The sequence below is a fragment of the Lampris incognitus genome, chromosome 13 (genome assembly GCF_029633865.1).
Source record: "Lampris incognitus isolate fLamInc1 chromosome 13, fLamInc1.hap2, whole genome shotgun sequence".
NCBI classification, from domain to species: domain Eukaryota; kingdom Metazoa; phylum Chordata; class Actinopteri; order Lampriformes; family Lampridae; genus Lampris; species Lampris incognitus.
The window spans coordinates 38,214,258-38,229,294 of NC_079223.1; the positions used below are offsets into that span (position 1 = coordinate 38,214,258).

General features: G+C 43.4%; 1 protein-coding gene across 1 annotated transcript in view; it reads right to left on the minus strand.

Moving 5' to 3' along the window:
- Nucleotides 1–15,037, minus strand: part of wdr11 (WD repeat domain 11) — a 114,696-nt gene that overhangs the window by 24,493 nt on the left and 75,166 nt on the right. Inside the window, exons 13-16 of the mRNA XM_056291656.1 lie at nt 7,074–7,149; nt 4,659–4,767; nt 2,557–2,678; nt 2,075–2,222 (exon numbers count right to left, since the gene is read on the minus strand). Coding sequence (XP_056147631.1) covers nt 2,075–2,222; nt 2,557–2,678; nt 4,659–4,767; nt 7,074–7,149 — 455 coding nt within the window. The remainder of the gene's footprint in view (nt 1–2,074; nt 2,223–2,556; nt 2,679–4,658; nt 4,768–7,073; nt 7,150–15,037) is intronic.

Below are 15,037 nucleotides of genomic sequence, written 5' to 3' on the forward strand. Positions count from 1 at the left end.
ATGTATGAGAGCATTTTGATAGTGGTGAGGGGTGCGGTAGGAGTGACGTATGGGTTGAAGGTGGAAGTGGGATTACATCAAGGATTGGTTCTTAGCCCTTTCTTATTTGTAATGGTGATAGACAGGCTGATGGATGAGATCAGGCAGGAGTCTCCATGGACTATGATGTTCGCGGATGACATTGTGATCTGTAGCGAGAGTAGGGAGCAGGTTGAGGAGAGCCTGGAGAGGTGGGGGTATGCACTAGAGAGAAGAGGAATGAAAGTCAGTAGGAGCAAGAATGAATACATATGCGTGAATGAGAGGGAGGACAGTGGAATGGTGAGGATGCAAGGAGTAGAGGTGATGAAGGCACATGAGTTTAAATACTTGGGGTCAACTGTTCAAATTAACGGGGAATGTGGAAGAGAGGTGAAGAAGAGAGTGCAGGCAGGGTGGAGTTGGTGGAGAAGAGTGTCAGGAGTGATTTGCAACAGAAGGGTACCAGCAATAGTTAAAGGGAAGGTCTACAAGACAGTAGCGAGACCAGCTATGTTGTATGGTTTGGAGACGGGGGCAACTGATGAAAAGACAGGAGGCGGAGCTGGAGGTGGCAGCGTTAAAGATGCTAAGATTTTCGCTGGGAGTGACGAAGATGGACAGGATTAGGAATAAGTTTAAGAGAGGGACAGCGCAGGTTGGATGGTTTGGAGACAAAGCAAGCAAGGCGAGATTGAGATGGTTTTGACATGTGCGGAGGAGAGCTGTTTTGGTATATTGGGAGAAGGATTCTGAAAATGGAGCTGCCAGGTAAGATGAAAAGAGGAAGGCCAAAGAGGAGGTTCTTGGATGTGATGAGGGACATGCAATAAAGACATGCAGGTAGTTGGTGTGAAAGATGAAGATGCAGAGGACAATAAAATTGACTTGACTTGACAGGAAGAGATGGAAACGGATGATCCACTGTGGTGACCCCTAACGGGAGCAACAAGAAGAAGAAAACGAAGAAGAAGAAGAAGATGATGACGATAGCTCATTAAAACCAAGGGCAGTCTGGCGGCAGTTTCACCTAACCTTGACTGTGTTTTTAGTGTTGTCGTGTGGAGTGCAGGGAGGTGTGTCGAAAGTGTCTGGCTGGGTGAGTTAGTGTTGGATCTGCTGAGGGAGCTTGGTCTGCTGAATCCTGTGAGCCCAAGGACCACGGCCCTGACTGGAGCTCCCCCGAAGAGGAAACACCGAGGGCAGTCTGACAGGACGTGGAAGTGGGGCAGGCTAAGCTAACAGCTAGCCCATGCAGACCGGCAGTTCCGACTGTCATCCTGGCTGGTGTTCATTCTCCTGGACAGTGATTTTTTTTGTTTAGTTTAGATATGTCTTAGTTTGGATATATGTGTCCTTGTAGTTTTTGGATGTGTTTTTGTCTTTGTGTTACACTGCTGTGGGCTGGGGGAAACGATGTTTTGTTTCATTTCATGTGCGCAAGTGCATGAAATGACATGACAAATAAATTATTTCTGATTCTGATTAAAAGGAAAGATAAAAATTCTGGTAGGAATCCATTTTAATTTGATGGAAAGCAGTTTTCTTCCATTATCATCTACAGTATGACTGGCAAATTCACGTGGCCAGAATTTTGTTCTGTAGCCAACGGCTTCATCGTCATCCATCCATACAAACAAACAAGCAAATAAACTAAAAGCCAAGTAGACACGAAATTGTACATCTGCTCATCTATGACCAGAAAAGATTGCTTTAGTTCTGTAAAGAAGCAAAAGAGCCAACACAAACACAGCATTTTGACCTGGAAAAAAACCCCACTAGGGAGGAAATGTCTTTGAACATTTTTTTTGCTTTACCCTTTTCAATCTCCTTGACTTGGGGAAAGAATAGCAAGTGTGGCAAAAGGTAATTTGAGGAGAAGAAGCACTGGAGACCAGTCAGAAGGAGACAGAAAGAATTTACAGAGACAAAAAGGTAGAGTGACAGACTGGGGAGTGAGGGAGTACATTTTTGTGTGTGGTCCGCTGTGTGTAATATGACACACTGCTTAGAAAAGAAGGAAACAAAAAAGAAGAGATGAGGCGTCTGAACTCACATCGGGCGGGATACGTGCGCCGTCTTTCACTGTGTTGCCCTCTACAGTGATGTGGTAGACCTGCCCATCTGTGTCTGTGAACACAAAGTGCTCCCTGGCCGAGATGGCCTGGCTGGTCTCTGACCTACTCTCTGCATCCTGCAGGAGACTGGACACACACACACACACACACACACACACTTTGATTAGACTTCAACTTAGTAAGAAACACCAATTTTGCCATATCTTTCTATGGCTGGAGATCATCTTTCACAACAACAAATATCAATGAGCACCATCATAGGTTTGTGGACCTGTAGGTCCACAAACCTTTTATGAGAAGTATTGTATTGGTTTTTGTTTTGTTTTTTTGCACATTCCAGTGCAATTCCAAGTTTTAATCACACTCTAAAGACTACTTCAGACTTTCCCAACCTACCTCAGGACCACGACTTTGAATGAGTCTGGTAAAGCGTTCTTGGCCTTTACCGCCTGAAGCTCACCTGATGACAGACGACTCGACGCTGCTCTGCTCGGCATCTGACACCGTCTGCCGGGCCATGGCCTCCCTGGCAGCCATCTGCTTCTTCTTCAAACTCTTCAGGTTGTGGGAAGGAGACCACTCCTGTTGACACATGCGAATGTACACACAAAGGACGCAAACACACACGCACACACACGCACACACACGCACACACACACACACACACACACACACACACACACACACACACACACACACACACACACACACACACACACACACACACACACACACACACACACACACAAGCAGAGACATTAAAAACATTTAGGAGCAAACAGATATTTGGAAAGCGATGGGGGAAAACGGAAAATGTTACACACACATGCCACCATAAATAAAACCACAACTCAGCAGGGCTTTTTCACCCAGGCTCTCTGTCTTATTGCTGGAAGATTGTGGCTGTAGCCCATTTGGCTGGTGCTCGCAATCAATATGGAAATAAAGCAGTAAGCAGTAAGGGTACAGGGAGGCCAGCATGTATTATTAAGGTTGCTGGGGTTGTTATTTGCACTGTGGAGGATTTTACAGCCCTCCTGCAAAGTTTGCCCAGCATAACTCTTCTTTTATGAGTATTTATTTGGCCTAATGAAGGTACTCCTCCATGCTGAGGTGGGGGACTATTTCCAAACTAATCTTTCAAATGGCCCACTATCAGAAAAACAAACCGTTCATTATATTGAAAGTACAGAGAGAAGGAGGAAACAATACACATTACAGGGACCTGGGTTTAGCCTAATATGACCAGTATATTCCAGAATTCCCGCCAAGTAGAACAACCACTGGATATGTTTTAAATAGGCTTATGCTGCATCAAAATAACAACAAAACACAAAATACAAACACAAAGATCCAAAAAAATGTATTTTATTAACACTACAGTCAATAGAAAGGAAACCTCATTTCTACTGAGACGATTACACTTGCATGACCGTTCTATGGTAGGGTATGAAGAACATATTTTAGAATAAAAAACATTGCCTATTGCATATTAATTAAAATGAAAATAAATGAAATTAACTATAGGCCTATCTGCATTCAGAGCCCATCAAAAATATTAACTTGAAAATATATGAAGCAGGAATTAAATTGAAATAATAGGTTGGTCACCCAGAAGCTGTTTGCTAAATTCCCTCTTCCCTCCTACTTGCGGGACTTCATACAATAAAAGTGCTCTTCTGCTTTCTCAAAGTTGACGCCATTTTACTCCTTGGAACAACTCGTAATCCTCATCAACCTTGTCACCTTCTCTTCAGTGAGGCGGCTGCTCATGGCTATTTTTTTTAAAATTTCCCCCCTTTTTCTCTCCAATCAAATTTTTTGGCCAATTACCCCACTGGTCGCTTCTCCACCCCCTCTGCTGATCCGGGGAGGGCTGCAGACTACCACATGCCCCCTCCGATACATGTGGAGTTGCCAGCCATTTCCTTTCACCTGACAGTGAGGAGTTTCGCCAGGGGGGACGGAGCACGTGGGAGGATCACACTATTCCCCCCCAGTTCCCCCTACCCCCCGAACAGGCGCCCCGACCGACCAGAGGAGGCGGTGGTGCAGCAACCAGGACACATACCCACATCCGGCTTCCCACCCGCAGACACCACCAGTTGTGCCTGTAGGGACATGGGGATTCGAACCGGCAATCCCCGTGTTGGTAGGCAACGGAATAGACCGCTATGGTACCCGGATGCCCCTCATGGCTGTTTTTAGTCTGATTTGGAGCAAGAATCTGCACTCTGCAGGCACACTGGACACAGGAATTGTGCTGGCAACTTTTTCCAGCTTTGCCAAACCAAGCCGATATAGAAGTTTGTCTTGGCAACATGTGTTATAGGTCACACAATATTTGGCTATTTAATATGCTATTGATTCATTAATATATTCGCTTAATTCCCACCGGACATTTTTACTGATGATATTTTCATCTGCAGGGCAACTGCATGTGATACCGGCTAACGTTGACAGGGACACTGACAGTTAATGGTTAAATGTATCAGGTAGACACATTTATACAGAGTGAACGCTTGTGTTCATATGTTTGTTGCTGTGTGTGTTTCTTAGTACCAGTGCAGTGACAGCGGGGAAACTCTTGGCCATCTCTCGGAGCAAGGTTCCTGTCCTGATGTCCCACAGTTCCAGGGGCTTATCTCTGAATACCACCACAAGATACTGCCTGAGGACACACACACACACACACACACACACACACACACACACACACACACACACACACACACACACACACACACACACACACACACACACACACACAAAGGTTCAATATCAAGCACTGTCACCAACTAGACCACTAATTGCACAATTTGGAACACAAATACAAACATTGGTGACCAAATATAGCATTGAAGACCCTGCCACCCCTCAAGACACATGAACCATGAGAGGGTGGTACACCCATATACTAACTAGCACCATCTCAGATAACCTGCACTGCCTTTAGAAAAAGATGACAGCGAGTGTGGCTACAGTCATAAGGAGTTCTGCCAAGTGTATAGTCTCAAATCTCAATTCAACAGAAACACATGGGCAGTGACTCACTTTATCATGTTCACATGAAAAACCACAATGAACAGACACGACTAAGAGACGGGGGCGTTCTCTCGTTAGTTCTCATAATTAGATGAATTAAGAGACTTTGCAAGACTCCCTATAGATAGATAGATAGATAGATAGATAGATAGATAGATAGATAGATAGATAGATAGATAGATAGACAGATACTTTATCGATCCCTGGGGGGTAATTATTCTATACCATTGCAGGACAATACACCCCTCTCCATTTGTGTCATTTCCATTGTACATTTAAGATAAAAGCTGATGAAGTCGTTCACTTGTTGTTGTTGTTGTTTTTTTTTTGGGGACTTTTTCCCCCCCTTGCTCTTCCCAGTTGTACCTGGCCAATTAGCCCACTCTTCCGAGCTGTCCCAGTCGCTGCTCCACCCCCTCTGCCAACCCAGTCCTCAAGGAACCCCTATCCTGCAGATTTTCTTTGCAACCCTGAATAGGTACCGGTTTGTAGTTATTCAACCAGTCGGCAATGAATTATGTCAGATTTTGCAAACCTTGCATAATTAAGTGCTATGAGATGATTGGTTGAGTAAGTACAAGCAGGGCTACCTACACAGGGTTACAATGAAGATCTGCAGGATAGGGGTCCCTGAGGACTGGTTGGGAAACACTGCTGCAGACTACCATGTCTCCTCCGATACATGTGGAGTCGCCAGCCGCTTCATTTCACCTGACAGTGAGGAATTTCACCAGGGGGACGTAGCGCGTGGGAGGATCACGCTACGCCACCCAGTTCACCCCCCCCCCCCAAAACAGGCGCCCTGACCAACCAGAGGAGGTGCTAGTGCAGCGACCAGGACACATACCCATGTCCGATTTCCCCACCCACAGACACGGCCAATGGTGTCTGTAGGGATGCCTTACCAAGCCGGAGGTAACACGGGGATTCAAACCGGCGATCCCCGTGTTGGTAAGCAATGGAATAGAGCGCTACACTACCCGGACGCCCTGCAGTTGTTCACTTGTTTATTGCCAGAACTGAGATGCCAACATGGCATATGGTGAACACAATTTATTCCAATGCTGACACTCAGTTTGAAAATGGTTACTGCACTACATACAGCGACCCTTACATACACAGCACTACATAAACAGACCCAGTTAGCTAGCTAACAGGCAGTGTTCACATAAGATGGCAGGTAGGATCACTCATGTTATTAAGTTCCTCATAACACATAACAAACACCAAAAAAAATCATCCTAAGGCAGTCTGACAAAATGGTGAGACATGCTTGCTTTCAGACCAACACTTCCGTGATTAGACAATGACAACAAGTATTTGAGGAACCAACGTAGAACTGACAGATTATTCCAAGATGCAAAGTCTACCCATGTTTTCGGTAGAAATCGGGTCATTTTAAAACCATGTAAAGCCTTTAACTGAAACACTGCCAGCTGCCGGGAGTGATTACTCACACAAAGAAATAATACACTCAGCCACACCGCAGACATAGGTTTGAAAACTGAAGACGTTGACCGGATTGGCGGCGAAATGTTTTTAAACCTATGTTAGCAGTCCAGTTGAGTGTAAGATTTCTCTTGTGTGAAATCTTGCTAACTGGATTATGTATTTACATAGTCCCAGAAACTGGGTTATTGATTTCCATGTAAAATGTACTTGTAGACTGACAGGACAGAGTTTTAATCAAACACACCAGTTGGTGCGAGAGCAGAGAGGCAAGGAAACGGGCAAGCAGATGCAAGGAGATGCAGGGGGGATGACCCTGATTAGACACTATGGAATCTTTTTGCGAGTGGGACAGCTGTTATAGCGGCTAAAATGTGTGTGTGGTGTGTGTGTGTGGTGTGTAGTGTGTGTGAGTGTGTGGAGGCAGGTACAGGCTTTGAGACGAGGGACCATAAGACGGCAGTGGTGGTTAGGGGGACTCACTTAAGATGAGAGACTTTAATCATCTCAATGGCCGACTCATCGTTCCCTCGCTCACCTCGGAATGGAAAGCACCTGCCTAGAGGACAAGAACAGAGAGGTGGAGATCGATGAAAAGCAACAGGGTTAGAGGTGAGCAGGGAAATGGATGCCAGGTGGCTGTAATAACTTAATACCGGTGGAAACAGTGCTTTTCTTAGGCTCTATGGTGCCTTGGTTTCATCTCACATCGGTTTTATCAACACACAGATAAAAATGTCTTGTCTCTGCCTGGTCAAAGCTCTGTTCTCCGTTAGCAGGCTTCCATGCCCTACAGCAAATTTTATGCATAATGATAAAGGTTTCTGTGACAAGACAAAAATGCCCTTCAGGTACATCTTACCTCGGTGCAGACACATACTGTGAGAGGAAACCTAGGAAGGGCCAGGGGCTGTTTAAAATGCACAAGTGATGGAGCAAAATGTACAAGCGATGGAGCAATGTGTTCCCAAAGCTGATATGGGAACAACAAGGAGGGCAGGGGGAGGACTGTGCGACTTCTAACAGTTGTCTGGAGACCTTTGTGATTTGTGCCAGTGAGGACACAGAATAGCAAAACATATGGCGTGTGTAGATGACAATAAGGTGTGTGTGTGTACGTGTGTGTGTATGTGTATGTCAATATCTGTGCGTGTGAGTTCCTGGAGCTGTAATCAAGCTGAATGTGGTGCATTAGAAGCTAATGTAGCCCGCTTCACCATGCCTTTCTTTGTTTCCTGAGTCAGTCATAATGGCTGGGGTCGCGTGTCCTGATTACCAAGTCTCAATTATGCGGCACTCCGAGATCATCAGCACGGGTCCGTAATCACTGGCTTTGTGTGTGTGTGTGTGTGTGTGTGTGTGTGTGTGTGTGTGTGTGTGTGTGTGTGTGTGTGTGTGTGTGAGAGACACACACACACACACACACACACACACACACACACACACACACACACACACACACACACACACACACACCCACCCACACTTGGTTATGTCTCTGCAGGTAGCAGTTGTACTCTTTTGTGGATGTGTCACTTGAACTTATACCATGACCTTATCTGGCAACGACACTGCAGTGGGACAATGAAGAGCAGGTGTTGGCGAATGGCTGGGCCAGAAACCAATGCTAATGCCAAGGACAGTTAGCTTTGACTACTAAGTTGCTTAAAAAAAGTCGTTAAGGGAGTGGATTGTTCTTTGGATGAACTGAGGGGGCAGGAAGATTTACCAACTCTGACACTGCTAACCATCCTACTGATTTCATTTTGAACAGACAGCTCAAAGTTCTCCAGCTGAGTCCTCCATCCTTCACTCGGGATTGTATAGGAAACAGATCAGAGAGCATCTCTGGGCGAAGATAATAACTGTAGGGAAACATCAGCCACCCCCCACCCAAAGATTTCCACACAGTTTCTTTTAAATTTAAATTTATTTCTTTTTTCTTTTAAATTTATTTCTGATTTCCCCCTTTTTTTCTCCCAATTTAGTGGCAAATCGATCCCTATTTTAATTCAAACACCCACCCTCGTCCTGCATGTGTTCGCCGGTCACCAACTGCATCTCTCCGGCCGGCAGTCTCGAAGGAGACACCTCGCCACTTCCGTGACAAGGCGAATCCAGGCCGAACCACTGCTTTTTCTGACACACACACAGAGACGCATTCATGTGACGAACACAAGCCGACTCCACCCCCTCCAAAAGACAGCGTCGCCAATTATTGCTGCTTCATCGAATCCAGCCATAGTCGGATCTGACGAGACCGGGGCGTGAACCCTGGTCCCCAGTGGGCAACCGCATGAACACAAAGCGGCTGCTTACACCGCTACACCACCGTGGACTTCGCCACACACTTTCAAACCCCCAAAAAATTAAGAGCGTAGGACGAAAGTAAGAAAAAAAATTAAGACCATAATTAGTGAAAATAGAAAGAAATACATATATAATTTTTGAAGGATGTGTGCATATTTGTGTATCTTACAAAAATGGCAGCAATGTTGAACCTTGAGTAAGCTCCCCTTTACTGCCAAGATTTTTCAAGCACTTGCCGTGTCTTATTTTTGCCCAACACCCCTTCATCTCTACTTTGGATTTCTACGGCTTTCGTTTTCCATCTGCTGACACCTCCATCCATCTCTCCCCTACCAGATGTTACTCTGCCCTTCATTTATCCTTCTATCCATGTAGCTCTAAGGAACAGAAAAGGCTGTATTGTATACCCCCACCCCCTCTGGGGTGAATGGTCACTGGAGGTGCAGGAGTAATTTTAATGGCTGTGGCAGGATATGTGCAGACCCACACATTCAGAGTCACTTTTTTAGAGTGAAACCCCCTTCAGTTTTGCTGTTATACTGTTCATTTGTGGACTTTAATTAGGAAGAGGGTGTAAATGTCACTGGAGAACAAAAGATGTCAAATGAAGGACCAAACAGTGGCAGTGTGATATGAAGAGGCACAATACAGAACCAGATACATAGTGCGGAGGGAGGGAGAGGGGGGGGGGGGAGAGAGAGAGAGAGAGAGAGAGAGAGAGAGAGAGAGAGAGAGAGAGAGAGAGAGAGAGAGAGAGAGAGAGAGAGAGGGGGAGAGAGAGAGAGAGAGAGAGAGGGGGAGATAGAGACAGAGAGAGAGAGCTAGAGAGAGGTGTAGGTGTTCATAATATGGTATTCAGGCATCAGAAACATTTACATACATACTGCAGAATCTAACACTTCACATTCAGAGTGGTACTTTCAGCCAGGTGTGCATGTGTGTGTATATATATATGGGGTGTATTACGTGCCAGCAAAATAACACACAGTACCTTCACCATGTACCTGCTACAGCTAAGGCGCCTGTATATGTGTACTTTGGCGAGCTGTAGCAAGCGCCACATCAACACACTACACCTTACAGTTTGATAGACAACTAGGCATGCGTATAGGTACGCTACACATCAGCTCAACGGGTTAGTCAGCCACCTTTGTCAAGATGTCGCTGGTTCGAACCTTGACAATGCAATTTTCCAATTGCTAGTAAATTTCCTTGGTGGGGTCAATAAGGTTTTACTCTCTGATATATGACAAAATATGTAAACTACATATATAGCGTATATGTCCATGTATGTCTCACACATATGCCTATAGATGTGATGTACATATAAGTCACCATATATATTCATATATATAATACTCTTTGTTTACATAGCACTTTTCAAAACAAAGTCACAAAGTGCTTTACAATGCAACATAAAAAAATAGTAGACAAACTATGGTAAAAAAATGTAATAACAGTTTAAAAGTTATAAAACCTTTGGAAGGAAATATGAAAGCAAGAGGAGGTGCATATGAGGAAAAGTAAAATAAGTACAATAAAACAATGTAAGATAATTAAAATAATCAATAATCAAATGAATAATAATAACATAAATGAGATACACAAATAAAAAATTCAGAACACAAATCCTGTATAAGCACACTTATAAAAATATGTTTTTTTAAGAGGGATTTAAAAAAGGACAAGGAGCTCGCCAGTCTGATCTCCTCAGGGAGGATGTTCCAGAGAGTGTGGACCCTAACAGAAAAAGCCCAGAGAGGGCCTTAAAAGTTAACAATAATATATTAAATTCAATTCTGAAATTTACCGGGAGCCAATGAATAGAAGCTAAAATAGAAGTAATATGTTCTTCTTTTTGGTTTTGGTGAGGAGTCTGGCTGCTGCATTTTGGACAAGCTGTAATTTATGTAGACTCTGTTGACTCAGATATACACTACCGTTCAAAAGTTTGGGATCACCCAAACAATTTTGTGTTTTCCATGAAAAGTCACACTTATTCACCACCATATGTTGTGAAATGAATAGAAAATAGAGTCAAGACATTGACAAGGTTAGAAATAATGATTTGTATTTGAAATAAGATTTTTTTTACATCAAACTTTGCTTTCGTCAAAGAATCCTCCATTTGCAGCAATTACAGCATTGCAGACCTTTGGCATTCTAGCTGTTAATTTGTTGAGGTAATCTGGAGAAATTGCACCCCACGCTTCCAGAAGCAGCTCCCACAAGTTGGATTGGTTGGATGGGCACTTCTTTGAGCAGATTGAGTTTCTGGAGCATCACATTTGTGGGGTCAATTAAACGCTCAAAATGGCCAGAAAAAGAGAACTTTCATCTGAAACTCGACAGTCTATTCTTGTTCTTAGAAATGCAGGCTATTCCATGCGAGAAATTGCTAAGAAATTGAAGATTTCCTACACCGGTGTGTACTACTCCCTTCAGAGGACAGCACAAACAGGCTCTAACCAGAGTAGAAAAAGAAGTGGGAGGCCGCGTTGCACAACTGAGCAAGAAGATAAGTACATTAGAGTCTCTAGTTTGAGAAACAGACGCCTCACAGGTCCCCAACTGGCATCTTCATTAAATAGTACCTGTTAGAGCCTGTTTGTGCTGTCCTCTGAAGGGAGTAGTACACACCGGTGTAGGAAATCTTCAATTTCTTAGCAATTTCTCGCATGGAATAGCCTTCATTTCTAAGAACAAGAATAGACTGTCGAGTTTCAGATGAAAGTTCTCTTTTTCTGGCCATTTTGAGCGTTTAATTGACCCCACAAATGTGATGCTCCAGAAACTCAATCTGCTCAAAGAAGTGCCCATCCAACCAATCCAACTTGTGGGAGCTGCTTCTGGAAGCGTGGGGTGCAATTTCTCCAGATTACCTCAACAAATTAACAGCTAGAATGCCAAAGGTCTGCAATGCTGTAATTGCTGCAAATGGAGGATTCTTTGACGAAAGCAAAGTTTGATGTAAAAAAAATCTTATTTCAAATACAAATCATTATTTCTAACCTTGTCAATGTCTTGACTCTATTTTCTATTCATTTCACAAGATATGGTGGTGAATAAGTGTGACTTTTCATGGAAAACACGAAATTGTTTGGGTGATCCCAAACTTTTGAACGGTAGTGTATGTGTAGAGAGAGTTACAATAATCCAAACGAGAGCAAATAAAAGCATGTCTCTAAATTTCTACAGGATAAAATTGAACTGATCTTGGGAGTATCTCCTGAGCTGCAAAAACATGTTTGTTCAAGCTCAAGCTCAGCTGGTCATTAAAAATGACACCAATATTTTTGCAATGTTGGGCTATATTTTGAGACAAAGAGCCCAGATATTTTGAAGTATTAGCATAAACTGTGTCAGGGTCAATAATAAGTATCTCTGTCTTATCAGCAGCAGGAAGTTCTGGGCCATTCAGCATTTGAGGTCATGCATGTGTCATGGAGTGTATTAATTTGATTAAAATCATTAGGATTAAAACAGAGGTACAATTGAGTGTCATCTGCATAGGAAAGGAAGCTCACATGCCTGCAGATGACATGCTCCAGGTGTAACATGTGGAGAGAGAACAAGAGTGGTCCAAGGATAGACCCCTGGGGTACATGCAGGTCACCTTTAAAGAGGATGACTGGGATTCGCCAATGGCTACCCTAAAAGAGCTATCTTGTAAGTATGAATAAAACCACTTTAAAACTGAACCAGAGATGCCAACCCAGTGCTTGAGACATTCCAATAAAACAGAATGATCAACAGTGTCAAATACAGCACTTTAATCTCACAAATCTAACATCACTAAAACTGAAGATTTTCCAGCATCATCAACAGCAACCATTCATTAATTTCCCAAGCCGCTTATCGTACTTGGGTTCATGGGGTGCTGGAGCCTATGCCAACGCTGATTGGGCGGAAGGCAGGGAAACATCCTGGACAGGTCACCAGTCCATTGCAGGGCAGACACATTCATAAATAGGGGCAATTTAGTATCTCAAATTCACCTGACTTCCATGTCTTTGGACTGTGGGAGGAAACCAGAGCTCCCGGCGGAAACCCACGCAGACACAGGGAGGACATGCAAAGTCCACACAGAAAGGACGCTGGCTGGCTGGCTGACTGGGAATCAAACCCTGGACCTTCTTGCTGTGAGGCAACTACGCTAATCACTGTGCCACCCATGTGGCAACCAGAGGATCACTATTCACTAGCACAATCAGTAACCAAACCAATGAGGGGAATGAGTACAATTGCTAATTTAGCTTTTAATACATATGTTTAGATCCTCTATTTTATACAACCAACCCCTGGCTATGATGCATACTTTTTTGTAAGGTATATTGCTATATAATTTGCTTTTTCTTTGTTTAATTATGTACAGGTGGAGTTGCCCATCCGATTACCCTGGAACAAGTCCTAATATTCGCCACTGGCCTAGAGCGAATCCAGCAATAGGATTTCGGATCCAGCCAGTGCTGGAATTTCTACATTCAGATGAGGCCAACACATGCTCATTAGTGCACCGCCTCCCCTTGAATAAAAATTACACTGAATTTAAAAAGCTTGGAATAGGCTCTGCCCAACTGCTTAGGGAGGCCTGAATGTTGCACCTCGGATGCTGAGCATCAGTGCCACCTCCACTGTTTTCATTTCATATGTTACAGAAATATGTTATATGTTTCTGTGATTTCCTTACCTGGATTATTGCGCATACATAAAGTTTAGTTTTAGTTTAGTTTTTGCCCTGTAAATATTTTGTGTTTTGCAATATATTGGATTGTTTAATATGCTGCAACAAAGACCCACTTGGTTCTAACGACATCTCCTAATTGACACGTCATCATATTTTACTTTGCCATTTTAAACTTGTAGGGGCTCTCACCTAATAAAATAAAAAGAATGAATGAAAGAATAAATGACAGAGAAAATGAGATGACTGTTTCTCAGTGGCTTTATTTGGCTGGTGTTATTCTAATATCCAGTTAAAGACTATAAATCACAATAACAATTAATCAAAAACAAACTGAATGATTACAATAAATAAAATGGTAAGAAGAATAACAAATGAACACATTCGTTCATTACATGAGTATTAACATCATTAATTATGGTCTACTTACAATGTATTTAATTCTGTACCCTGTTTGGCAACATAGCTATGCCAGTAATCTGGTTAATCTGCTATCAACAACAGCAACAATATAATTATAATTTGACACTACTAAACATAACCAACTACCAGGTGATACACCAACATTGTGTCAACTTCGGTGAAACATCAACTTATAATAGCACTTCGGTGAACAATTTAGGCGAAAGGAGAACACTTACGCAAGGTAACCCATCCTTTAATAATGGCTATTCTTGTTAACCTAAGGAGTGGCCAAGCTAGCATCGTGGCTATTGCTAGCAAAGAGGCACCTAACAAAATTAATGCACTTTCCGATTTCTGTGGAGAAAATTTGAAATGTTGAGTGCAAAGATGGATACTAACATAGCCTCTCTCAGTCAAGAACTACACACTACCGTTAGCTCTCTGCAGTCTGCTAGCTCGCAAAATACCAAGCGTATTGATGACCTAGAGCATTCTGGTGCAGAATGGAGAACGCATGCAGTCAGAGGTGTGTAGTTTGAAGGAAAAAATGCTTGGACTTGGAGGGCCGTAGACATCGCCAGAAAATCTGCCTAAATCGAATTGAGGAAGGCAAGAAGGACGCAACCCGTGGCAGTGCTGCACGACTGTGCTGATGGAGATATTGGACCTCGAGGACACTCCGCGCTTAGACTGCAGACATCACTCACTCGTACCAAAACCCCAAAAAGGACAGAGGCCCAGGCCATTTATAATCCAAGTGCATCATGGAGACATCAAGGATTGCATCCTCAGCCTTTTGAGTCAGAAGAAGTGGCTTTCCTACAAAGGAAAACGTGTGTACATCTTCCCTGATTTCGCACCAGAGGTAGCCAACAAATTAGCTGCCTTTAGAGATGTGAAGCAGCTGCTGAAAGACATCACAGACATCAAATTCGACCTCTGCTTTTCAGCTAAACTCTAGATCATATTTGGAAGTGAGGCAAAATCCTTTAAGGATCCTGAGCTGGCCAAGTTGTATGTACAGGAGAACATTTTGGCACCACTGTGA